The sequence below is a fragment of the Rhinolophus hipposideros genome, assembly GCF_964194185.1.
Source record: "Rhinolophus hipposideros genome assembly, chromosome: 17".
Classification (NCBI taxonomy): domain Eukaryota; kingdom Metazoa; phylum Chordata; class Mammalia; order Chiroptera; family Rhinolophidae; genus Rhinolophus; species Rhinolophus hipposideros.
In genome coordinates, this window is record NC_138063.1 from 55,158,909 (window position 1) to 55,184,767 (window position 25,859).

Consider the following 25,859-nt stretch of genomic DNA (forward strand, 5'->3'; position numbering starts at 1 on the left):
GAGCCACATGAGAGTGAAAGATAGGAAGGACAAACAGGTGAGACACTATTTGTCAGCTTCTCTGCCATTTTACTGATTCTTTGTTGGTTATTAAGCTTGAAAGCAGACCTCTGTTTCTCAACCCATTGGGTCATCAGACACTTTCTTAATGAGCATGGCTGGGTTTCTGGCCCTGTTCTAGATGGTTGGGATCCTCACTGAACAGAAGAAAGACTCCAGGTTCTGGAGACCTCCATCTCTTTCTTGCATATTTCTAGAAAGTGTATCTTTTCTGTGGTGTTAGTGGTTAGGAAGAAAACATTTATAGCCCTTCTAGTTTCATTTTAACTTGAAAACTTCATGTGAGGATACTCAGAGTGTATGTAGGAGTATACAAGTTATCTATTAATGAATGAACACAATTGTGTCCCTCCCTCCTTTGTTGGGAACCGCACACATCATACCTTAAAAATCCTGGCCAAGACCATGCCTGAGACCTCAAAATGAACTCTTCCACACCTGTTGTAATGCCTCTATTTTAGAAGAAGTGAAGTTAAGAATTGGTGAGTGTGATAATGGCAGTGCAAGAAAAATAACTTTGTTGTTTCTTCTATTTCTATTCACATCTGCCTCAATCTTTCCCATAGCCATTTGAAATATGATATAGGATAGCTTCATTTCTTAAAACATGAGGTAGCATACCTTTTGCAAGGAAACAAAATAATATAAACAACACCCCCCACAATAAAACAACAAAAACCACACCACCCTTCAGTTTGTCTCTGAGTTCAGAGAAAGAACAAAGTCTAGCATTTCTGTGTGTTGAGAGCGTTATAGAAAAGGGAAAAGAAAATTAAGGTTTTTAGGGCAGGCGGGGTTTTGTTTTCATCTGGAAATTCCATTTCCTAAAATTGATAAGAATAGTGTATGTGATTAGTTTACTTTAGAAGTTGGTGCAGGACTTTGGGATGCTGCTACTGTGTGTTCGTCATTATATGTGGAATGTTTAAATTCAGTGCAAATACATTTCTCACATTTTCAAGCACTTCAAAACCACCATTTACATAAATGATTTTTAATTAAAATAAAATTTTTACCCATCCATTAAACTTAAGGACTCCCACTGAGCTACACCTTAACTGATATTGTTACTGCAGGTGCGTGAAGGCAGTACAATTGAATTTCTTAATATGATTAAATTTCTTCATTAATACCTAAAGTCTTCTTTATAGTTAATCTGTATTAGTGATATTTTACTTTATTACCTTATATTTATATTCACAGAAACATGAAGGTTTTAACAGAGGATTCCTTTCTGTTATGTGCTGTTTTCTTAAATTCTTTTTTTCTTTAGTTTGATAGTGAAGTTGTAAAAGGATTAAGATGAAGTGATAGTAATGAAAAAAGGATTGTTTTTCTCCAATACTGGAAATTAATGTTAGGGATTCCATTTTAAAAGTCTGGTCTTTGGGGCTTCTGATATTCTTGTTAATGTTGTTTCTTGTATAATATAACAACATTGAAATACTGAAAGTATTTTGTAAAATGTTTTTATTATTATGTAATATATATGGAATAGTTTAAAAATTAAATTTGCCTTTCCTTTGCACTCTTTAAAAAGATTAATACGGGCCTTTGTATCCCCCTTAAGAGGTACTTTTTAAAACTTCTCAACCTGAGTCCTTCCCAGATGGCTGATGGCAGTGGTTATGAACCTCAGACTGCATTTCTAAGACCTCGGGAACAAGCTTGGGAACTGGGCTTCTTCAAGGTGTCTGTGAACTATATAAGTAACCTGGGGAAGGACATTTGCACATTGTATGACCTTTGTAACTGTTCTTAGAGAGATTTGGAGCAGTGAACCCTGTGTTGTTTTGTTTTGCTCTCCCACCCTTTCATAGGCACTCAGGCAAAAGTGCCATAGCTACCCTTTCCTGAGAGCTCCCCCAGTGCCCAAAGTGTGGTCATGAGCATAGTCCTGGGTGGCTTTTTCTTTTTCTTTTTTGGTCTCTGTAGGTCTACTAAATTTAATGTTCCTATAGGTCACCAGGAAAGTGATTGCTTTCTTTTTAATTTCAGCAAGGGGAGAGGCGAAGCACAGAGAGCAGCAGATTAGACCATACTGAGCTCCATTGGAGCAGCTGCGAGCCGTGGAGGATGCTGGCTGCTGAGTGGCTGAGGAGGCCATCATTCTAAGGTGGGAAAGCAGGTCTCAGTGGGACAGCGTCCTCTGCTCCTGGGCTCACCATGGCTTCCGATCTCTGGCTGGACGGCTGACGTGACGGTACCCCAAGTGTGCATGCTCCTGGACTGGGTGCTGTCCCAGGTACTGCCTGCTCTTGGGGAGCAGGGCAGGTGGACATTAAATGCTACCAAAAGCCAGAAGGGGCAGAGCGATGGACTCCAACAAGCTAAGATGGAAGTGACCTGAGTCACTTGCCCGGGCAGTTTCCTCTCGACAGGACAGCTTAAGAGTTGGTACACAAGTTTGTCTGAGGAGCAGTATGCAGGAAGCTGGTTTTCAGGCCACAAATGCTTTCACAGGTGAGAATCCTCCACACTTAAATGAAAACTTTATTTCAATTCTTAGTTGATAGGTAATAAAATGCCAAACAACTGTTTAAAATGAATGTACATTTTCATTTATGAACTGAAGACCATTCAGATTCAAGGCCTAGGCTGCGATGGTGACTGATTTTTTACAAAATAATAACATGTTTTCCTTCTAAGTAGCAATATGAAAAAGTATTTGATATTTTATGATTCTGCTTTTGTTAAGTAATAGGGCAAACATAATATCCTGCAAGTCACTGTTCACTGAAGGAAATCACTTGTAGAGCAATGTATAGGGAATGTGTTTTTCTTTATAGTACTGGGAAGACTCTAGGAATGAAAAAAATTATTGCTGATGAGTAACATCTCCCTCCCCATCTCTAGTTTTTCCCCTCAGATTTATTCATGTGCAAATGGTGGTGGAGTGGCAACTCTGCTGAAGTAACCTTGCAGTGAGGGTGCTTTACCTATCAATCCTGGTATCACTATCTTACATTGATTTCCCCCTGGCTGTCAGTTTGAACATTTTGCAGGGAACCACTTAGTCTGGCTGGTGCCCTAGAGTCATGGCTGAGACACAGGGGCTTTTAAATTTGGGTCCTGACTAATCATCAGAGAAGTGCAAATAAAAACCATAATGAGATATCACCTCACCCCAGTCAGAATGGCTATCATCAACAAGACAGATAGTAACAAGTGTTGGAGAGGCTGTGGAGAAAACGGGACCTTCATACACTGTTGATTGGAATGCAGACTGGTGCAGCCATTATGGAAGGCAGTGTGGAGGTTTCTCAAAAAATTACGAATAGAATTACCATATGACCCAGCAATCCCTCTCCTGGGTATCTACCCAAACAATCTGAAAACATTTATCCATAAAGACACGTGTGCTCCAATGTTCATTGCAGCTTTGTTTACAGTGGCCAAGACATGGAAACAAACAAAATGTCCTTTGATAGATGAATGGATAAAGAAGTTGTGGTATATGTACACAATGGAATACTATTTGGCGGTAAGGAAAAATGATATAGGAACATTTGTGACAACATGGATGGATCTTGAGAGTATAATGCTAAGTGAAATAAGTCAGACAGAAAAAAGCAGAGAACCATGTGATTTCACTGATGTGTGGTATATAAACCAAAAGCAACAAAAGAACAAAACAAATAAATTTGGGTCCTGGGTCTTTGTCTGATTTGCTTAACATCCCAGGAAGCCACTTAATTCTTCTGGACCTTTGGCTCCTTGTGTGTAAAATGGGGACTGTGCAGTTGAAAAACCTCATAAAATTCAGGGAAAACATTTTTACATAAAAAAGTTTCTTTGTTTTTTTTAAAAGAAAGTTGTAGAATAATCACAAGAAATGACCATATTCTCTGGTCCTGTGACTCCTAAAAGTTTGTAGCTTTTCAAATTTTGTGGAGAGAGCAGGTCAGGTTGTCAGAGTGCCTGGAGAGAAGTTGTGACTTAGGTTTGGGAGGCACACAGACTTGGATTACTCTGCCTTCTCCACTGACTAGAGCTCTGAACCTGGACATTCATTGAGCTCCTTTCCATTTCCCTTTGCTGATTTTGTAAATGTAGGTGGTCATGTGCAGCTCTCACAGTGCTGCTCTGAGGAAAATGAGACAACATAGGTGAGATGCAGAACACAGATTTTGATGCTTTCCAGGCCTCAGCTGTTTCCTGATATGGAGTCGCAGTGTGGAGCCAGGTTGCCTGGTCCAGGCCTTGCTGCTCCTCGTGCTCAGACCTTTGAGTGAACTCCTTAGGCCTCTTAGCATTTACATGTGTAACATGGGAACCTCCATCTTGCGGGTGGTGCTGGGGAAGGTCTTCCTAGGGCGGTCATGGCTCATTGAAAATGAGTGAAACAGCTATTTAAACATAGATTCAGAAGAATACACAACATTAAGCTTTCTAGAACCAGCTTCAGACTTCCAGCCTGGCTGGCCCAAAACCATACCCTTTCTGTCCTCTCTTAATGGGTACACTTCAGCTGTTACAGTCACATGAGCTGCTCCTTGGTTGTGGGCTATGCACAGGGCCCTGTGTCACCCCCTCATACACTTGCTCTCAGCCATCCTCTTGAAGCTCCTCTCCAGCTCATATTTTCTTATCTTCCTTTAACTCATAGTTTTCCCAAGAACTCTGTTTCTTTACAAATTTGGCCTCCTCTCAGTGGCATTAGCCCACCTGAATAATAATCATACTACTAGTAGTAAAATAATAACCATGACTAATATTTTAAAGAACTTACTGCGTGCTTTACCTATGTTACCTATGTCAATTGTCATAACAACTCTGAAGCCAGTGTTAATGTGCTGGTGTTACTGGTGCAGGGGGCACACTAAGAGTCGCCAAGGAGTTAGACTGAGCTGGTGACCTTCCAGCACTGTGTACGACCTCAGCTGTACTTGGGGCTCACCTAGGGAGACTTACAGCTCGCTGCCTGGGTCTCACCCTCAGAGATTGGGATTTAATTGGTCTCTGCATCACCTAACCCTGCATAATCAGGACTTGCATCCTAACAAGCTCTCCAGGTGTCAGTGCACATGAAAGTCTGGGAAGCACTGAGACCCAGCACTGTACAGATAGTGGTGTTTAGAGGTGAGGGATGGGTTGGGAGAGTCAGTTTTTAAGAAAAGGAACTTAGTTGTCTCATTCCTTCAACAGGGATGATTGAATTAATTAATCTGATTATTCTTAAGGAAACGTAAGTGTCGAATGTTAGTTATGAGAACTGGGCACGGTACCTGTAGCATCTGTGGAACAATGGTTTTAGCTTCCCAAGACCTCTAGAAAATAACTAGTGGTAAAATAAAGGAAATGTAAGTACCCAGCCTTCTCTGGAAGAGGGTCCCTGTAGAATCAGTTCAGTTTTATTCTTGGTCTGCCCTTCTCATCTTTCTTTCTCCACATAGTTGGTAAAAGTTATTTATGATGTAGGATGAAAGAGCTAATCTTCTGTCCCTGCCTAAGCAGCTGGGTAAAGCTGTAGTTTTAGACGGAGGTGAGTAGGAGGCTGGTGCCCACCCCCTTAGTTGGTTTGCTATTCATATGTTTTTTGACTGTAGTCTTTTGTTATCTCAGGGCAACTAAAGATGCTAATATCTTAGTTTCTGGAGTTGAAGGAACTTGCACTGATTTTGCTGATTCTCTATGCTAATAGAAAGGAGCCTTACTTTAGATATTTTAAATGGTGAAGGGGTGAGGCATTTTTCCTTGGCTTTAAATCTTGTTTTGGAGTGAGACAAAAGTCACTATACAGTTAACCGTATCTCCACTTTAAAAATTTAACAGTTTATAGTTTATGTTTTAGTTCTCATGGGGGAGGCGAGTGCTCAAGATTCCTATTTAATAAAGGCTTAGGGGCGGCAGTCTGGCTGGGATGGAAAGCTGGGAAACCTGTGTAAAACTGTGTTTTCATGGCAAGCTTACTGCTTGTTTAGAATGTGTGAAATTACCGTGATGGGTGGTGGGAGCTTGGAAGGCCCCATTCCCCATGACACTACTGGCCCACCTATGTGGTTAGAAGTTACCTGTTACGTCGTGCTTCCTGTGTGAATGTAGGTATACCCACATGGATACATATTGCAAATTCACTTTCCTAATTATGATTTTCTTAGGCTAATCATTTGTTGCATAAAGGCATTTATACATTGTTTTCAATTTTCTCAGTGCATGTAATTTATAAATGATTTTAATTATTTTGTATATTATTTTCTAACAAAAAACTTAAATTTTCCCTACAAGTAATACCTGCTAATTGTAAGAAAATTTTGAAAGCAGAGAAAAATCTAAAGAAGAAAAATAATTACCCATACATGGTCTTGTCATATGAAGCTTTCCACTGTGAACATTTTGGCTTATGTCCTTTCAATATATTCCCTGTTCAAATTTCTTCTTACAGAACTATGTTCATAATATATATTCAATTTTATAACCTGGTCATTGTTTTCTAACATTACATTATGAGCATTTTCTTTATAAATGTGATTTAAAATTGCTTTATAATATTCTTTTATGTATGTGTACTTGAATTTTAAAATTGTGCTCTTATTGTTGGATATTGGAGTTTTTGACAATTTTACCCTTATAAATAATGCTTTAATGAACACCTTTGTGCAAAAAGCTCTTCTGTATGTTGGGTTGTTTCCTTAGGATAAACTCCAAGGAGCACAATTGTTAGGTCCAAAGATGTGAACTTTATTAAAGTTTATGGTTGAATTTCCAAAGGGATTGGTTGATCCTCGCTTCTAAGACTGCGCTGAGCTCAGTTTCTTCCAGTTGCCTCTTCACTGTTTCTGTGACCTGTCCCTGCCAGGCAGCTGTGAGATGGAGCTGCCCTGCCTGCCCTGCGGGATGTGGTGGGATTAATATATATTTGTGGAGCTCTTTGCAGCATGCTGCTATAAAGGCTACCTGAGTGCCACAGTTATGATGACAATGCTAATATTTTGTTTAGGCAAAGGAAAAACTCAGGCATCCAAATTTACTGTGTTTGTTCTTTCAGGCAGTCTTTCTATGTGGCTATAGTTCACTGAGGCAATGATGTAGACTGATAGACTCCAGGAAGATAAGACTTGTGAAAACAAACCTCCTGTACCTCTGAGCAGATAGAAATGGCAATCCTTCCAGGATGTGTCAGTCAGCGCCCCACTGAAGTGTCCTAATAGAGATGGAGATTTCATCTGAGGTTGATTGTACTCTCAGCGACTTAGAAGGCACCCTGCCTGGGTTATCACTGTATGCGTCCTCCTCCCCCAGCACCCTTAGATACTGTAAAGGTTTTGCACAGTTTTCTTAGGCTCTTTGAATCATTTCATTCAATGTTAGAAAAAACATTTTACCTTGGATAATGAGGTAAATGCACCAAATTGCTTTAGAATTTACAAGTCTTTCTGTGAAAAGAATAATCAGGTCTAGTTGTTAAACAAATTAAGACTGTTTTGCTCATAAAGGAGAAGGATGGGGTGGATTTATGGCCAACTTCTGGAAGAAGAAATTTAAATTGGTTTCTTTACTGTAGAGTTTTTCAGAGTTTAATATGAGACTGTGCGATATGAGGGTCCCAAATAGGCAAATGATTGAGAGCATTTCTCAAATGACAAGACCTTGAAGTCTTTTTAGAAAGAAAACCATGGAGGGAGCGTCCCCCACAGCCTGTGTTGCCAGTCTATGATGTTGCCCTCCTTCTATCTGCAGGTCAGGTGTCCCTGTCCTGCCTGCAAAATGCAGCAGTTTCCCAATTGGCTGCTTTTACCAAGCACATGTTTATGGAGCTCTTGCCAGACATATGTAAAGTGCTGCAGCTGAAAAGAATGTAATGAAGCAGTCTGTCTTCCTGCCTCCATTCTCTCCCCTCTGTAGTTCTGCCAATATTCTTTAAAATGCAGCTTTAGTTTACCTTCTCTTGCCCCCAAACTTTCTGTGGCTCCTCATTGCTTCCTAAGAAAAGTCCAGACTTCTCAGGGTGACTATTAAGTTTGCGAACTTGCCACTGGGTGCTAACATTCGCAGCACTATACAAACAGCTCAGTAAGGTTTCATAACCTTGGTATATCAGTGTCTCACAGCTGTGTTTGTGTTGACATGTGGCACAAATGCCACTTGCTGAGTGGCGTTCATTATTGTTGTTGCTTGTTTTTGTGTGCCATTGTGAGAATGTCTGAGCTTGAATTAGAGCAACGAACAAACATTAAATTTCTTGTTAAACTTGACAAGAGTGGAAGTGAAATCAGGGACACGTTAGTCCAAGTTTATGGAGATAATGCCATGAAGAAAACAGCAGTGTACAAATGGATTAAACATTTCTCTGAGGGGAGAGAATGTGTCACTGATGAAGAGAGGTCAGGGCAGCCAGTAATGATTAGAACTGACAAAAACATTGCAAACATTTGCCAAATTGTGCATCAATATCGTCGGCTGACTGTGAGAAACATAGCAAACCAAGTAAACATCGATAGAGAAACAGTTAGGAAAATCTTAACTGAAAATCTTGGCATCAGAAAATGGTCCCAAAGTAGCTCACCAATGAACACAAGCAAAGGAGAGTTGAAGTTTGCCAAGACCTTTTGGAGAGGCAAGACGATGTTTTGGGCTGTGTTATCACTGGTGATAAAACATGGCTGTACCAATATGACCTTGAAACAAAGTATCAAAGTGCACAATGGAAGTCAGCCAATTCTCCATGACCAAAAGAGTACTGTCAGTCCAAATCAAGAGTCAAAATGATGTTGCTAACCTTTTGATATCAGAGGGATTATTCATTATGAATTTGTACCAACTGGAGAAACAGTTAACCAAGTTTACTATTTGGAAGTGCTGAACAGGCTGTGTATAAAAATCACATGAAAATGACCTGAAGTTTTCACCAACAATCCATGGCTCTTGCATCACAACAATGCACCAGCTCACATGGCACTGTCTGTGAGGGAGTTTTTAGCCAGTAAACAAATAACTGTATTGGAACACCTTCTCTACTCACCTGATCTGGCCCCCAGTGACTTATTTCTTTACCCAAAGATAAAGGAAATATTGAAAGGAAGATATTTTGATGACATTCAGGACATCAAGGGTAATCTGATGGCCATTCCAGATGGAGTTTCAAAATTGCTTTGAAGGGTGAACTAGGTGCTGGTGTTGGTGCATAGCTTCCCAAGGGGAGTACTTTGAAGGTGACTGTAGTGATATTCAGCAGTGAGGTATATGGCACTTTTTCTAGGATGAGTTCACAAACGTCGTTGTAAGACCTCATATCCCTCTCCTTGGAGCTCACGATGTTGATGTCGTCGTGAGCTACACTGTTAACTGGTGCAGAATAAATACTTCACATGCTGTTGTGGAGCTGGGAGCATGGTCTAGAGAGGCTGAGGACTTTTGCACAGACCCCTGACCTCTCTGCTCATGGACGTCTTCAGCATATGGCTTCCTGTCTTATTCATTTATATTCTGTCAATAATGGTTTCTGCCTCCACATTCATTCACTCTACCTCCCTGTGCTCATAGACAGCCTTTGAGTGATGGTTTCTCTTCCAGAGGACTTTGGGGCAGTGACCCCATGCAGTCATCCCAGGTCACTGGTGTGTGCCTCTTTGGGCCTAAGATTGAGTCACAGGTCTACGTCTACTTACTTCAGGACACTATTTTCAAATGTGAACACCCAGAAAAAGGATGCAGAAATAAACACGTTTAACCTCTGGGTGGATATTTTATGGTTCCATTACAAAAATTGAATGAACAGCAGTGAATATAGTAACATGGACATTTTTTCTTTCAGTTGACTGGTATTTTAGAGTATTTCCAGAGCAGTGGAAGAAAGATTCCTCTTGATTCCAGATGCAGGATGAGAGTGTGTGTGCCTAAGCACCTGTAGGCAGTGTCCAGGCTCAGGGTTCCTTTGTATCAAGAGTAAGATGAGAAACCATGCTGGTCTTACCATCTAATCTTACTTTTTTCTTTTGTGATAAAATTTCAGAAAATGAAGGGTGTTTTCTTGTCCTTTTGGAATTATGTTACCATTGACCTCAGATACGATATTTCACAGAGCTGACATAAGGAATGAAGGTTAATTGTCTGCTATGCCAGGTGTTTTCACATATGCAGTCTCATTCAGTCCTTGCAACAGCCCTGGGAGGTGTTCATATCATCCCTATGATATGGTGAGGGAACAACACAGGCCCAAAGAGGGCCTGCTCAAGGCCAAGATGACTAGCAGCTGCAGTGCCAGAGCTGAAACACAGGTCTGGGTGTAATGGAGTCGGATCCTGGTGTCTCCCACTGTGCTGCCTCAGCCTCTGAGCATGTGGGAGAACAGAGAAAAATAGGATATTTCTTTCAGACTCCAATGCAGGGTGAGAGGGATATATGGAGAAAGAGATAGGAAATTGAAGCTCCAAACTGAACTTGCATTTAAGCATTTGTGAGATAGTGTGTCTGTGTTCTAACTGGGAAAACACAGACTTACATATCTGCTTTATAACGTAACCTTACCAGTTTTATGTCATTCTGCTTTGATAATGCATAGGAGTGAAAGCAAGAATGAACCATGGTGGTGATGATTGCCCAGCCATGTGAATGTACTTAACAGCACAGAACTATACACTTAAAAATGGTTAAAATGGTAAATTTTATATTGTGTATATTTTTACACAATAAAAACAAGAAGTTGTGAAAAAAAGAACCAATAGTGTTGAGTTTATCAGAAGAGTTCCGATTTGAGCATGTGTCTTGATGGAGAGAAGAGCAGGTAGAAATACATGTAGGAAAGTGTGTGTGAGGAGAAGGGTCTTGTCTGGTTTAAAGGCAGCTTTGGACTGAAGTAGATGTACCCACAGTTGGACAGGCTGGTGAACTGGTACTCCTTTTATATTTGTTTGGTGCTTATTGGGAGGAGAGGCTGAGTTTGTGTGGGCTGCTGGTGTCCCACACAGCCTCTGCACTGCTGCCTGTAAACACATGGATCCCACTCAGCAAAGCAGAGGCCCTGCAGGTAAGCAGTCCCCTTCCCCAGAAGGCAGTTTAACAACCATCTCTTAATACAGTGGTACTTCGGTTTTCAAATGTAATCCGTTCCGGAAAACCGTTTGAGTTCTGAAACATTCGAAAACAGCCGACAGCGAAAACCGAAGCATTTACTTCCGGGTTTATGGCATTCGTAACCGAAATGTTAGTTGACAGAGACGTTCGAAAAGCGAGGTACCACTGTGCTTGGGACTCATTTTGTATATAGAGCACTGATCATAACGTTGCTTCCAACTTCATACAGTGTACTCATTCACAGAGATGTGATAAATGCAGTTTCCCCCAACTCTTGATATTTGTAAAGATGTTTGGGGCCCGCAGTACTATGTTGTTGTTTGGTATTGGTATAGATTGGAATCCTCGGTGACTTCTCGGCTGGCATGTCTGTAATCTCATTCTCCTTAGATAGGTGTAGTGGTGAAGTTGGAGACACTGAAAATGTGCGTTTAAGCCAGGATATCTTGGAAGGCTCCTTTCTGTGAAAAGCACAGGGAGTAGGGCTAGAACCTCACGGTTTCTTGGGGTCTCCTTTTGTCACTGTAGGTTCTGTTGTGACTTGGGCTTATAGCATGGCCTCCCAAGCTATCATGTGTGATCTAGAAAGAAGAGAGGAGATTGACTGTGTAAGTGGTGAGAGACTCTGTTGTGATCACCTCAAGAATGTCCAGCATGACCGGGGGCAGTAACCAGCATTCCAGAAACATCACAGATAAAAGGCAACTGTTACTCAAAAAAAGGTGTTGGTAGAGCAGCACTCTTCCCTGTTGTTGATTTAGGACCCCCTGGACTTCTTGCGTTATGCATCTCCTTGCGTAATATTATTTGAGTTCCTTCTTGTCCTTACACTATGCTTCACATGAATTTCCAGCCCCTGGTGATGTATACTCTTTCTGAGTCTCTTGAGTTGGCTATTGGCACGGGACTCTTAGAATCAATTTCCTTGCTTGTCCTTCGAATTCTAGCTGTTCTGTGTACCTGGCCCCAGGTGTTGCCTGCATCTTCTTGTCCTAGCTCGTTTCGTGGAGACAGTCCTCCTGGACAGGCGATAACCTGTGCCTAGGCTGATGCTTGTACTAGAGAGTGCCATTTCCAAGGCGGGAGTTTGTGAATTCCACTTGTCCTGCATACTCTGCTTAGGGCTTCAGTTTGGCACTGAAGCTGCTAGCCCCTTTTCCTCTTTCATTAAACATCCAACCTTGACCTTCGCTGGTTACCTTCTGCTGTTGTCCAGTCTTGACTAAGTGTACCATAAATATGTGCATATCGTGCCTTATTCCTATTTCCTCAGGGTGAGAGGGTTATGGAGAGAGTAAATGCTAGTAATTGAATATTACTATGTGCCAAGCAATGTTCTAAGCAACTTTTTATATAGAAGCATTTGACATATATAATCTTATTCAAGCCTCAAGGCAATTCTATAAAATAGGTACTATTATGAAGCCCTTTTGACAGATGAGGAAACCAAGGCACAAGGTTAAGTCAAGGTCATACCCCTGGTAAGATAACTAACTGAGATTAGAACCTGTAGTCAGCACAAATGACTGATTGTACCTTGAGTAAGGTCAAGGCCAGCATTATCAGGAAGTGTTTTCCTTCCAGCTTATCAGTGTCCACAGAGACCTATGATCCAAATACTGCTTTTGGAGAGGTGGTTTAGTTCATGGAGAAATTCATATTACAGTTATTTAAGAATGCTTGGCCTGTAAGGGCTTTTTTTCTTTTTTTTTGTCATAAAAATGATAAAATCGTGGCCTGTGTACAAACATTGTTTAATATGTGGATTTGCAGCTCTGTTTACCTTCTCTAATTCTAGGTTCAGTTAGAACACACAAGAGTGTGTTTTATCACTGTGATGGTCTTTCAGGGTGTTTGGAGGTAAGCAAATGTGAAAGCACTAGAGCACCCGTGTTTCTTCCTGTGTTGTGTTGTGTTACGCGCAGTCTATATTGTTCAACAATCTAGCTGGTATGTTTTCTATTCAAAACTCATTTCTCACAAATCTTTTTCTTCTCTTTAAAAAACATAAAATGAGCATTGAGAACAATTCCAGTTACTTGGATATATTGGCTGATATTCTAGAATGGAAGAAAGGTCTGCCTGCCTCATGCTTCTGGTTTTTGCCTGCCTAGTGTTGCTCCAGTCAATGCTTGGACATTGGGCAGCATTCATAGCGCAGAGAGGAGGTTCTTTTGGACCTGGAGCATACAGATTCCAGTTCCACTCTAGAGAATGCCTCTTGTGGACATACAGCAGGCCCTCTTTCACAGGGCCATTTCTCTGTGCCAGGACACAGCAAGGATAGAAGAGGGTGAACTTGGGCTTATAACGTATGGGTTTTGATCTAAGTCCTGCCTGCCATTTGTTAAAGGTGGGATTTGGTAAAGTTACTGAATCTGGACTTTGGTGTTTTTTCCCTGTGAAATTGGAGTCCATATTTCTCTATGAAATATGGATCTCAACTTCATATAGCTATGATAGCTAAAGAGAGAACCTAGGTGACAGTGCTGGACAAGGCCACCAGTTTCCCTCCGTGGCATTCCTGTCATTCTGGAAAGACCTGGGAACTGTGTTGTGAAGTCTCCCAGAGTCCGCCAAGGCCTTGATGTGGAGGCAGGACTCAGAAACAGCTTATCCAGGGTGAGGCTTCTCCACCTGGGACCAGGCCTCTGCTGTACCTGTATTTAGCTTTTTCTTCATGTGTCTGTGGCACATTCACAGAGGGTAAGTATGACGGGATGCAAATTACAACTTAAACCTAGCTATGTAGCTGCATGTGAACACAGCTGGCACTGTTTTGATGGTTGAGGTACTGGGACCTATTGGTCAAAGAGGGAGAGGGAATTATGGATAGATTCGATGGTTAATTCTGTCTCTGTCCTGCCCTTCCATGGGTTTGTGATGTGTGGTCATAGTATAGGACCTGATATATAGTTCACATCTCTACTGTTTCTTTATACAGTTTTGAGCAACTCTGCCTGGGTGTTTTTTTGTTGTAGTTATTTATTTGTTTGTTTGTTTGTTTTTGGTGGGGAGAGCAGTTATTGGTCAAACATATTTTCTAATGTTAAATATTAGTATGTTGGTTTATATTAGACTAACACAAGGAAAAATCAACACTGGGAAAATTCATGTTTGTTGCTGTTTGTTCTTTTTTTTGTGGTCCCACAGGGCTGTCCTGCTGGAGCCCTCTGTCTGCCTTGGGTTCTTGCCCCCTCTATCTCCCTCCTTTTTCTGTCACTTGCCAACGCTGTTGTCTGTTTCCTCAAAAAGCTGTTCTCTTGGAAAGTGACCCAAGTGGCGAGAGCAGTGGACATACAAGCCCTGGGTCTGGCCAGTTCTCCTACTGGGAACTATGTACCTTCGCGAACATTTTATTTCTTTGAAACCATCCTCATCTGTAAGATGGGAAATGTATAAATGTCCACTTTCCTAGGTGGTGATACACAGCCATATTTTTAAAAAGCATATAGAAATTTCAAAGTGTAAATTTCTGTGTAAATTTCAAAGTGTTACACAAGAGTTAAGAAATCTAATAATAATGTTTAGATGACTGAGAGCCCTTCTTGTATCTCAAAAATATCGCAGTTTGCACAACCATTTATATATGATCATTGTACTTATGGCTGATATCCTGAATACCGGAGTGACTTTTCTGGCTTTGAATAGTGACAGGAGGCTTTCCTGGATATTTTCACTCTACACCGTCTCTGCAACAGCTGTGTGTAAAAATGGCTTTCCTAGCAATAGCGGTTTTTCTATTCGGTGAAACATTTGTAATTGGAAGATTAAACTCTGCAGCAATATGGCCTGGTGGAAGGGGAGCTTATCTGATGACTGGATCAGCCCTGGCTCCCCACTGATTGGCTGTGTGGTAGTGAGAATGGGTGTCCACCTCTGTCTTTCAGGTGGATAGTCCCTCCCCGTGAGTTTGTCATAAGGTTTAATGAGGTCTGTCAAAGTTCTTAGCAAATTCCTTGCACCAACTTATGTCCATACAAGTAAATGTTAATTGAAATTAAAGTTTAGTTTTTAAATTTAAGATTTATAAACAAAATTACCCACTAAATAAATAAGATGTTTCTGCTGTGGAGTGAATTGCTAAATTGGGTACCTGGTCATGAGTACAGGGGAGAGATAACTGAGGTGGAAGCTTTGAAAGTTTTTATTAATGAATTATAGAAACTTGTCAGATTTTATTTATTTATTTATTTGATGGATTGATTGATTGATTTTAAATCAGTATTGGCCTTGATTTCCAATTGCATCATAAGTGAATACCTTGTCCTGTGGGCTTCACTGAAGCACACTTAGTAGTGATGTTTGTTTATTCATTGTCCATCTGTTGTTACTCATCTACTCTTGGCCAGGGATGGAGGAGCAATGATGATTAATTTGGCATCTCTCCTAACCTTAGTGTCCTGTTTTATTAGAAGAGATAACTTACATGTGTGGACAGAATAGAGAGTTGTGAGTGCTAAGGAATGTACTGATGATAAGCTCTGGGGTTTCCTAGCAGGCAGAAACTCGGGATTCCTACGGGTGGCTAGAAAGAATGAGCTGAGCCTGGAGTGCAGGGAGGGTCCAGGTAGAGGAGATAGAGGGAATCTAAGACAAGAACAGTGCAGCACAATTAGCTCCACGAGTTTGTGGAAGTGGGCGGGCAGTCAGAGTGAGGGTTTGGCATTTATTGGGAGGTGAATGAAGAGCCTGTGAAGGTTTCAGGCCACATAGTGACATTATCAGAGCTGCTGTGGCAGCAGTGTTCCTGAGAGAATGGAGGTGACGGAGGCCAGGCAGAAGGAAGTTCATGCTTGGCCATAGATTATGCTCAGCTTGGCACATTTTTTTTTATAATTCCCCTACACCTTCCCCCTTGACGCTCCTGGACAAGGTTCAGTGGCTTTTTTTGTCTATTTATCTCAAAGTCACACATTCTTCTTTTGAGCATGAAGAATGTATTCCCAGTCACGTCATCAAAATGGCGGCGTGAGGTAAGCCTCTGTAAAGCTACCCTGGAATTTACAACTAATCGAACAACAATAACTCTACAAAGGACTCCCTGCACAGCAGACAGGGAAGATGAAGAGGCCCACTACTGAATTCACCTAAAAGTAGGAGAATCACGCGAGCAGGGGAGGGGGGAAGGAAGAAGTGAGGAGATGGAGCCGCGCAGGCACAGGACGCAGACCTGGTTCAGTGCTCCGAGCTCGCTGCATCCTGGAACTACTGCAGCTGCAGGAGAGGGAAGAACTTGGACTGCTAGGGCTCCGCTTATGGCCCACAGGGTTGAGGGGGCAGCATATAACACGGCTAAACCCAACGCTCACAGCGTTGGGTGAGAGACTTGGAGAAAAGACTGAGGGAAGAAGGCTGAAAACGGTGGTTTAAGCCCTCACTGCCGGGTAAAGAATGGAAGCCTTAGACACTGAGACTAGCCGCCCCCTCCCTACCCTCCCAGAGCTCGCCCCGCCCCCACCTGCCCGGTGCTAGAAGCTGAACAGTAGTAGTGTCAGATCAAAAGAACAGAATATTTGCTGTTCTGAGAACTGTGGACCGCAGACACAGATTCACAGCCCAACTAGTTCTGGCAAACGGGATGAGCTGTGGAAGCAGGATCGGCTTTGGTGGTGGTCGCTGCCATTGCTCTGGGCCACCTCTCACAATTCGCCTTGCCCCTGGCCTCACCTCTCTGGGTGGATCACTGCAGGAGTAAACAGAACTGCTGAAAAATATGGGCTCTGAATCTGGTGCAGGAAAGAGATTTGGAACTTCAAAAGCTCTCCGCATCCCCATAGGGACGTGGCGCCCTATGACCCAGCGAACTCATAACAGAGGAGAAGCCTGTTTCCCAGGGAATCCCCCCATTGTGTCAGAAGCTGGAATAGTGCAGAGAAAACATAGCACTACTGAGTGGGAGAGGAAGAAAAAGGCTGCAGTCGGAGAGAAAATAAAACATTTTACCAACAAGTATTGGAAAAAAAAAGAAAGACCTCTTCCTATCAACCTGTTGCAGAAACCACTCCTGTAGAAGTCTAGGAAGAGAAATAATAAATCAGTAACTGCCAATAATACTGCCAAGGCAACAAGACAGCTCAGAAACAAAGTAAAACGTCTCCAGAAAAGGAAGTTAAAGATATGGAAATATGTGTCTTAAATGACAGAGAATTCAAGATTGCAGTTCTGAAAAAACTCAACGAGATGCAAGAAAACACAGAAAGGCAATTTAATGAACTCAGAAAGGCAATCAAAGAACAACACGAGCATTTTATGAAAGAGATTGAAATTTTAAAAAAGAACCAGAAAGAATTTCTGTTGATTAAGAACTCAATAGAAGAAATTAAGAATGGAATAGCCAGCTTAGGTAGTAGAGTTGACCAGATGGAGGAAAGAATCGGTGACATGAAAGATAGAAACCTGGAAATTACACAGATGGAAGAAGAAAGAGACTTGAGACTTAAAAGAAATGAAAGAACTCTACAAGAACTTTCGGACTCTATCAGAAAGAGCAATATAAGAATAATGGGCATACCAGAAGGAGAAGAAAGAGAGAAGGGAACAGAGAATATATTCAAACAAATTGTTGATGAGAACTTCCCAAACTTGTGGACAGAACTGGATCCTCAAATCCAAGATCTAAATAGAACACCTAATTACCTCAAACCCAACAGGCCTTCTCCAAGGCACATTGTATTGAAGCTGTCTAAAATCAACGACAAAGAAAGAATCCTCCAGGGAGCCAGGGAACGGAAGACATAACCTACAAAGGAAAGCGCATTAGATTATCATCAGATTTTTCAGCAGAAACTCTACAATCCAGGAGGGAGTAGAACTAAATATTCAAACTATTGAAAGAGAGAAATTATGAGGCAAGAATAATATATTCAGCAAAGATATCCTTTAGATATGAAGGAGGAATAAAACCTTTCCAGATATACAGAAGCTGAGTGAATTTTCTAATACACGACCCGCACTACAAGAAATACTAAAGGAGGCTATTCGACCACCATCATAGGGACAATTTGTGGCAACATAAAAAGGGGGAGAGTAAAGGCCTGAACCGGAATCTGGTAATGGAGAAAGTGAGCGTGTTGAAGAAAATGGAATACTCTAAATATCAAACTTTCTTTTACATAAACTTAAGGGTAACCACTCAAAAAACATCCAGAACTCAAACATATACTGTAATAAAAGAAGAAACTGAGGGAAACATCATAGAATACCACTACACAGAAAAAATAGACAACAACAAAAAGACAATGAAACCATGGAGACACAGCCTTACCAGAAAACTAAAAATGGAATAACAGGAAATCCTCATGAATCAATAATCACCCTAAATGTAAATGGACTGAACTTACCAATAAAAAGGCACAGAGTAGCAAATTGGATCAAAAAACTAAACCCAACCATATGCTGTCTCCAAGAGACATATTTCAGCTACAAGAACAAGCATAGACCCAAAGTGAAAGGGTGGAAATTGACACTCCAAGCAAATGGTACCCAGAGAAAATGAGGTGTAGCCATAATGATATCAGATGAAACAGACTTCAGGGTGAAAAAGATAACAAGAGACAAACATGGACATTTCATAATGGTAAAGGAGACTATACAACAAGAAGACATATCAGTCATCAATATTTATGCCCCTAATCAGGGAGCACCGAAATATACCAAACAACTACTAACAGAACTAAAGGGAGAAATTGACCAAAACACAATTATACTAGGGGACTTAAACATATCATTGACAGCTATGGATAGATCATCCAAACAGAAAATAAATAACGAAATAGCAGCCCTTAGACCACCTCAGGAATACTGTGGATGCCTGATCATGGCATTGTACACCAGAAGCTAAACATTAATGAATGCCAACTATAATTTTATATATATAATGTGATGGCTCAGTGTGAGGTCGGAGGGATAGTGGATGGGGGGAGGCGGTTCATAGTGTGAGGGATATAAATGATGAACGTCTAAGTATTACCTTGTCTTGTACACCTGAAACTAATAAATTTAAAAAAAATTAAAAAGAATAAAAAAGAAATAGCAGCCCTATGACACATTAGATAAAATGGACATAATTGAAATATATAGAGCACTTCATGCTAAAACATCAGACTATACATTGTATGCTAGTGTACATGGAACATTCCCAAGGATAGACCATGTATTGGGACATAAAATCAGCCTCAGCAAATTTAAGAAGATTGAAATCATACCAAGCATATTCTCTGATAAAAAGACTTTGAAATTGGATATAAACTGCAATAAGAAAGCAGAAAAAAACACACAAATACATGGAGATTAAACAACATACTTTTAAAGAACGACTAGTCAAACAAGAAATAAGAGGAGAGATCAAAAGATACATAGAAACAAATGACAATGAAAATACATGTTACCCAAATATTTGGGATGCAGCGAAAGCAGTTTTAAGAGGGAAATTAATATCATTACAGGCCTGTCTCGAGAAACAAGAAAAATTCCAAATAAATAACCTCATGTTACACCTTAAAGAACTATAAAAGGAAGACAAAGTGAAACCCAAGGTCAGCAGAAGAAATGAAATAACAAAAATCAGAGCAGAACTAAATGAAATAGAGAACAAAAAGACAATAGAAAAAATTAATGTGACAAAGAGCTGGTTTTTTGAAAAGATTAATAAAATTGACAAACCCTTGGCTAGACTCACTGAAATAAGAAGAGAGAAGACACTAATTAACAAAATCAGAAATGAAAAAGGGGAACTTATCATGGACACCACATCAATACAAAGGATCATCCAAGAATACGATGAAGGACTATATGCCACCAGATTCAATAACCTAGAGGAAATGGACAAGTTCTTAGAAACATATAGCCTTCCAAGGCTGAACCATGAAGAACTGGAAAATCTAAACAGACCGATCACCAGTAACAAAATTGAATCATCGTCCAAAACCTTCCCAAAAGCAAAAGTCCGGGACCATATGGTTTCACTAGTGAATTCTACCAAACCTTCAAAGAGGATCTAATACCAATCCTGCTCAAACGCTTCCAAGAAATTGAAGAAGAGACAGTAGTCCCCAAGTCATTTTATGAGGCCAACATTACCCTGATACCAAAACTTGGTAAGGACAACACAAAAAAAGAAAACTACGGACCAATATCTCTGATGAATACACATGCAAAAATCCTAAACAAAATTCTAGCAAATCGAATACAACAATGCATTAAAAAGATTAATCACCACGACCAAGTGGGGTTTATCCCCAGGGCACAAGGATGGTTCAACATCCACAAATCTATCAATGTGATACATCACATAAACAAAATAAAGGACAAAAATCATATGATTATATCAATTGATGCAGAACAAGCGTTTGACAACATACAACATCCATTTATGATTAAAACACTTAATAAAATAGGAGTAGAAGGAAAATAACTTAGCACAATAAAGGCCATATACGACAAACCCTCAGCTAATCTCATAATTAATGGTGAAAAATTGAAGCCCTTTGCTCTACGTTCAGGAACACGACACGGCTGTCCCGTATCACCTCTGCTTTTCAACATAGTGTTGGAAGTCCTTGCCAGAGCAATCAGGCAAAAGAAAGAAATAAAAGGCATCCAAATTGGGAATGAAGAAGTTTAATTATCACTCTTTGCAGATGACATGATGCTATATATAGAAAACCCTAAAGACTCCACCAAAAAGCTGTTAGAAACAATCAACGAATACAGTAAAGTTGCTGGCTACAAAATCAAAGTACAAAAGTCCATTGTATTCCTATATACTAACAGTGAAATCTCAGAAAAAGAAGCACAAAAAACAATTACTTTTGCAGTTGCAGCAAAAAGAATAAAATACCTAGGAATAAACTTAACCAAGGATGTGAAGGACCTATATGCTGAAAACTACAAGACATTTTTGAAAGAAATTGAAGAAGACACAAAGAAATGGAAAAACATTCCGTGCTCATGAATTGGAAGAATCAACATAGTTAAAATGGCCATATTACCCAAAGCAATATACAGATTTAATGCAATCCCCATCAACTCTCAATGGCATTTTTTAAAGAAATAGAACAAAAAATCATCAGATTTGTTTGGAACCACAAAAGACCCCGAATAGCCAAAGTAATTTTAACAAAAAAGAACAATTCTGTAGGTATCACACTCCCTGACTTTAACTTGTACTACAGGGCTATAATAATCAAAACAGCATGGTATTGGCAGAAAAACAGACACATAGACCCATGGAATAGAATAGAGAACCCAGAAATAAAGCCACATAAATATGGACAGATAATTTTTGACAGAGTCGCTAAAAACATACAATGGAGGAAAAACAGCCTCTTCAATAAATGGTGCTGGGAGAATTGGATAGCCACGTGCAAAAGAATGAAACTGGACTGCTATCTGTCACCATGTACCAAAATTAATTCAAAATGGATCAAAGACTTAAGCGCATAAGACCTGGCACAATAAAGTGCATAGAAGAAAACATAGGTACTAAACTTATGGACCTTAGGTTCAAAGAGCATTTTATGATTTTGACTCCAAAGCAATGGAAGTAAAAGCTAAATCAAACAAATGGGACTATATGAAACTTAAAAGCTTCTGCACAGCAAAAGAAACCATCGACAAAATAAAGAGGCAACCGACTGAATGGGAGAACATTTTTGCAAACAGTGCCTCCGATAAGGGGCTAATATCCAAAATATACAAGGAACTCATGAAACTCAACAACAAGAAAACAAACAGCCCAATAGAAAAATGGGCAGGGGACCTGAAGAGACATTTCTTCAAAGAGGACATACAAATGGCAAATAAACATATGAAAAAATGCTCAACATCACTTATCATCAGAGAAATGCAAATAGAACCCACAATGAGATATCACCTCACCCCAGTCACAATGGCTATCATCAACAAGACAAATAGTAACAAGTGTTGTTGAGGCTGTGGAGAAAAAGGAACCCTCATACACCTTTGGTGGGAATGCAGACTGGTACAGCTGTCATGGAAGGCAGTGTGGAGGTTCCTCAATAAATTACGAATAGAATTACCTTATGACCCAGCAATCGCTCTCCTGGGTATCTAACCAAAAAATCTGAAAACACTTATCCATAAAGACACGTGTGCTCCAATGTTCATTGCAGCTTTGTTTACGGTGGCCAAGACATGGAAACAACCAAAATGTCCTTCAATAGCTGAATGGATAAAGAAGTTATGGTATATATACACAATGGAATACTATTCGGTGTTGAGGAAAGATGATATAGGAACATTTTGTGACAACATGGATGGATCTTGAGAGTATAATGCTAAGCGAAATAAATCAGTCAGAAAAAGCAGAGAACCATATGATTTCACTGATATGTGAAAAACAACAAAAGACAACAAAAAAACAAAAAAAACAAAAGACAACAAAAAACAACAAAAACAACAAAAGAACATTACAAACAAATGAGAAACAAAAACTCATAGGCACAGAAAATAGACCTGAGTGTAAGCGGGGAGGGGTGGTGGAAGCTGAGGGTGAGGGGGATGAAATATATGGTGGTAGAAGGAGAACTGATTCTGGGTGGTGAACACATAATGGGATTTATAGATGATGTAATACAGAATTGTACACGTGAAGTCTATGTAATTTTACTAACAAATGTCACCCGAATAAATTAAAAAAAAAAAAAAAGAACATCTTCCCGATTGCTCAAAGCCAGAACTATGGCTGAGAGATTTAGGAACATTTGTCAGCATTCAAAAAGTGGAAAGAGGGTTGTGTTGGTTAAGACAAAAAAAGAAAAACAATAGGTAAGTAATATATGTATATTATAAATGTAGATTTTCTTCCAAAGTAGAATAACCTGCAGTTAATAAGGTGCATAAGTTGAGCTGATGGAATGTTATTTTCTTGCCAAAGATTGCATTGTGTTAAAAGCCATTGTGTGCATTTTATCTGCTTATAGAGTTCAGGTGGCTGTGAGATGACAGACAACTTTGTGAGATTTGTTCAGCTTGGTGTTTTGGAAGAAGGAATATGAAAAACCAAAATCAAGTTGTGGTTGATATTCATATCTTTTTTTGGGAGAAGGGACAGACTTTGTGTATCATCGTTACGAAGACAGTGGTTGCCAAATGAAGTTATCAAAATATTAGAGCCTCTCAGCAGAGGAATTACATATTGAAGAATTAAGTTGCATCATCTTGTTTTATTCATGTTAAACATTGCACCAAAAGACGACTGCTGTGTAAACCTCTGGCTCCCCCACCAAATGAAGACCAAATCCATCTATTCCATTTGTAGCATTTGTTTAGCTTTTAGTATGTGCTGGGCACTGTGTGAGGTCAGCCTGCATGCAGTGTAAAGCCTTAGAGGGGACTCAGACAGGGAGTAAACAATTGTCTTTACTGTGACCATTTACAGGGCACCATAGGTTTACATAGTAGTCACCTGTACTACATTAGAGGAATTAGGAAAGGGCTTTCCATGAGAAATGGCATATAAACAGAGATCAGGAGTATGACTTTGCCAAATGAAGGAGTAGGTGGGGTGGGGGGAAGTCCTGGGAAAACTGGACAGCAGGACCAACAGCCCAAGGTGAGTGGGGAGAGCATGGGTGGTGGCTCCGTCCAGCCAGAGCTTAGAGTTTGCATGGGAGGCAGTGGTGGAAATTGACAAGGCGGACAGGTGAGCAGGGTCCAGACAGTGGCAGTAGCTGTGGGAAGAAAGGACACAAGTGAGAGGCAATTCAGAAATAGGTTCTGCTGAATCATGATTAACTGGAAGTACTGTGTGAAGGAGAGGAAGAGGCAAAGCTGATGCTAAGATGTCCAGCTGAGGCACCTGGAGGATGGGTGGGTGATCTCCTGAGCCAGTTAACATAGGAGGAGGAGGAGGAAGAAGAGAGAGAGGGGGAGAGGAGGAGGAGAAGGAGGTATTGTGGGGAAGATCTCGAGTTTAGTCTTGGATGTGTTGAATTTGAGGTGCTTCAGGACATCATGGTGGAAATGTTGGACATGCAATTGGATGTGAAACTGCATATCCAGCTTTAATCAGGGCTGGACACGGAGATTTGGGAATCAGCAGTCTGTATGCACTACAAATGACTGCTTTCCCTTCTTACAGCAAACTTTTGGGGAAAGGAACCCATTTTACAACCTTTCCCCCTGTGTACACTGCCACTGCCTCTCTGCCCCTAGTACCTCCCTTCTTGTCCTGCTTCGCTCTGAGCCCGCCACTCCCTGTGTCTGCCACAGGGAAGCCAAACTGCTGTCCTCCCTCGAAAAACGAAAACTGCTGTGGCTGAGCTGTTCTTGCAGGGGGTGAAGCCAGCTCTCCATTGCTGTCTGAACCTAGCAATAATGCTAACACAAGGCTGCAGGTGGCCAGCTTTACTGAAGGCTGCATAGTCAGCAGGAGCTAGATAGGAGAAAAACTTTTAAAATGGAGGCTTAGTACATCAAATGAGACAATTTACAGAATTTGAGAAAAAAGCAAAAGTTATATTCTTCACAGATGATCCCCCCATCGGGGCAGCCAACTCTTGCCCTTTCTTGTCTGGAGGTTGGCTCTTCAGAAAGAGAGCTCCTTCCTCCACAGAGCCTTTCCCTGTAAACCTCTGTCTTCCTCCCTTCTAGGAAAACCACATTTCCTACTTTCATGTCTTGCCCTGGGATCCACCTCCTTCTCTCATGGAGCAGGCTGCAGGACACATGAACGCTACCATTACATGTAACGTTGCTATCTGGTCCACGGTGGATGGTGCCCCAGAGTGAACCTTTCCTTGGTGTCTCTGGGACAGTGTGAGTTGAAGCTGTGTCCTGTGTTCTCCTGAGTATTCAGTTCTTCTCTGGTGACTTGTGTACACATGTATCTACACACTCACACATCTCCCAAGCACCTCATATTTTTTTTCCTGGAGACAGTAAAACCTGATCAGAGACTTCAGTCTACAAGCATCTATTCCTGCATATTATCACATGCTTCCTCCTGTCTTCTCCTGCTTCTAGACCATGCTCAGAGTTCACTGACATATAAGGTGGAGCCCGTCACCGGGCTTTTCAGAAAAGGGTCTGTCTCTGTATTCCATGTGTACAGAGAGCTGCAAGAGCTTCAGGATCAAAGGTTGTTTCTTTATCTCGTATCACACACAGCTTCATCTTATGAGTTCCAATGTCTCTGTAAGCAGCTGGTATTTTTTTTTAATTTATTAGTTTCAGGTGTACAAGACAAGGTAATACTTAGACGTTCATCATTTATATCCCTCACACTGTGAACCCCCCCCCCCATCCACTATCCCTCCGACTTCACACCGAACCATCACATTATATATATAAAATTATAGTTGGCATTCATTAATGTTTAGCTTCTGGTGTACAATGCCATGATCAGGCATCCACATTATCTCTGAGGTGGTCTCCCAAATAGGACACATGTCCATCGGATACCCAACAAAATCTTTACAACATTATTGAATAAGTTCCCCAAATTAATTTTCAAGAAACCCTGAGGCCATCTTGTGGTTACCAGCTGCTTCCTAATCCCTTCACCTTTCCCGTTATCCCCAACCGCCTCCCCCCCCCCCCGCCCATCTAACAACTCTCGGTTTTTTCTTTGTGTCCTCAAAACTGTTTCTGATTAGTTCATTCACATATTCTTTTCTTTAGATTCCGCATGTAAGTGAGATCATATGGTACTTGTCTTTCTCTTTCTGACTTATTTCACTTAACATAATGTTCTCTAGATCCATCCATGTTGTTGCAAATGATAAGATTTCTTTCTTCTTTATGAGCAGCTGGTATTTTTC

The 25,859-nt window shown here is 40.7% G+C and overlaps 1 protein-coding gene across 1 annotated transcript in view; it reads left to right on the forward strand.

Moving 5' to 3' along the window:
* Window positions 1-25,859, forward strand: part of LDLRAD4 (low density lipoprotein receptor class A domain containing 4) — a gene marked incomplete at its 5' end in the record, with an annotated part of 627,426 nt that overhangs the window by 256,331 nt on the left and 345,236 nt on the right. Inside the window, one exon of the mRNA XM_081078517.1 lies at window positions 2,059-2,523. Within this exon, the coding sequence (XP_080934643.1) occupies window positions 2,484-2,523 (40 nt within the window). The remainder of the gene's footprint in view (window positions 1-2,058; window positions 2,524-25,859) is intronic.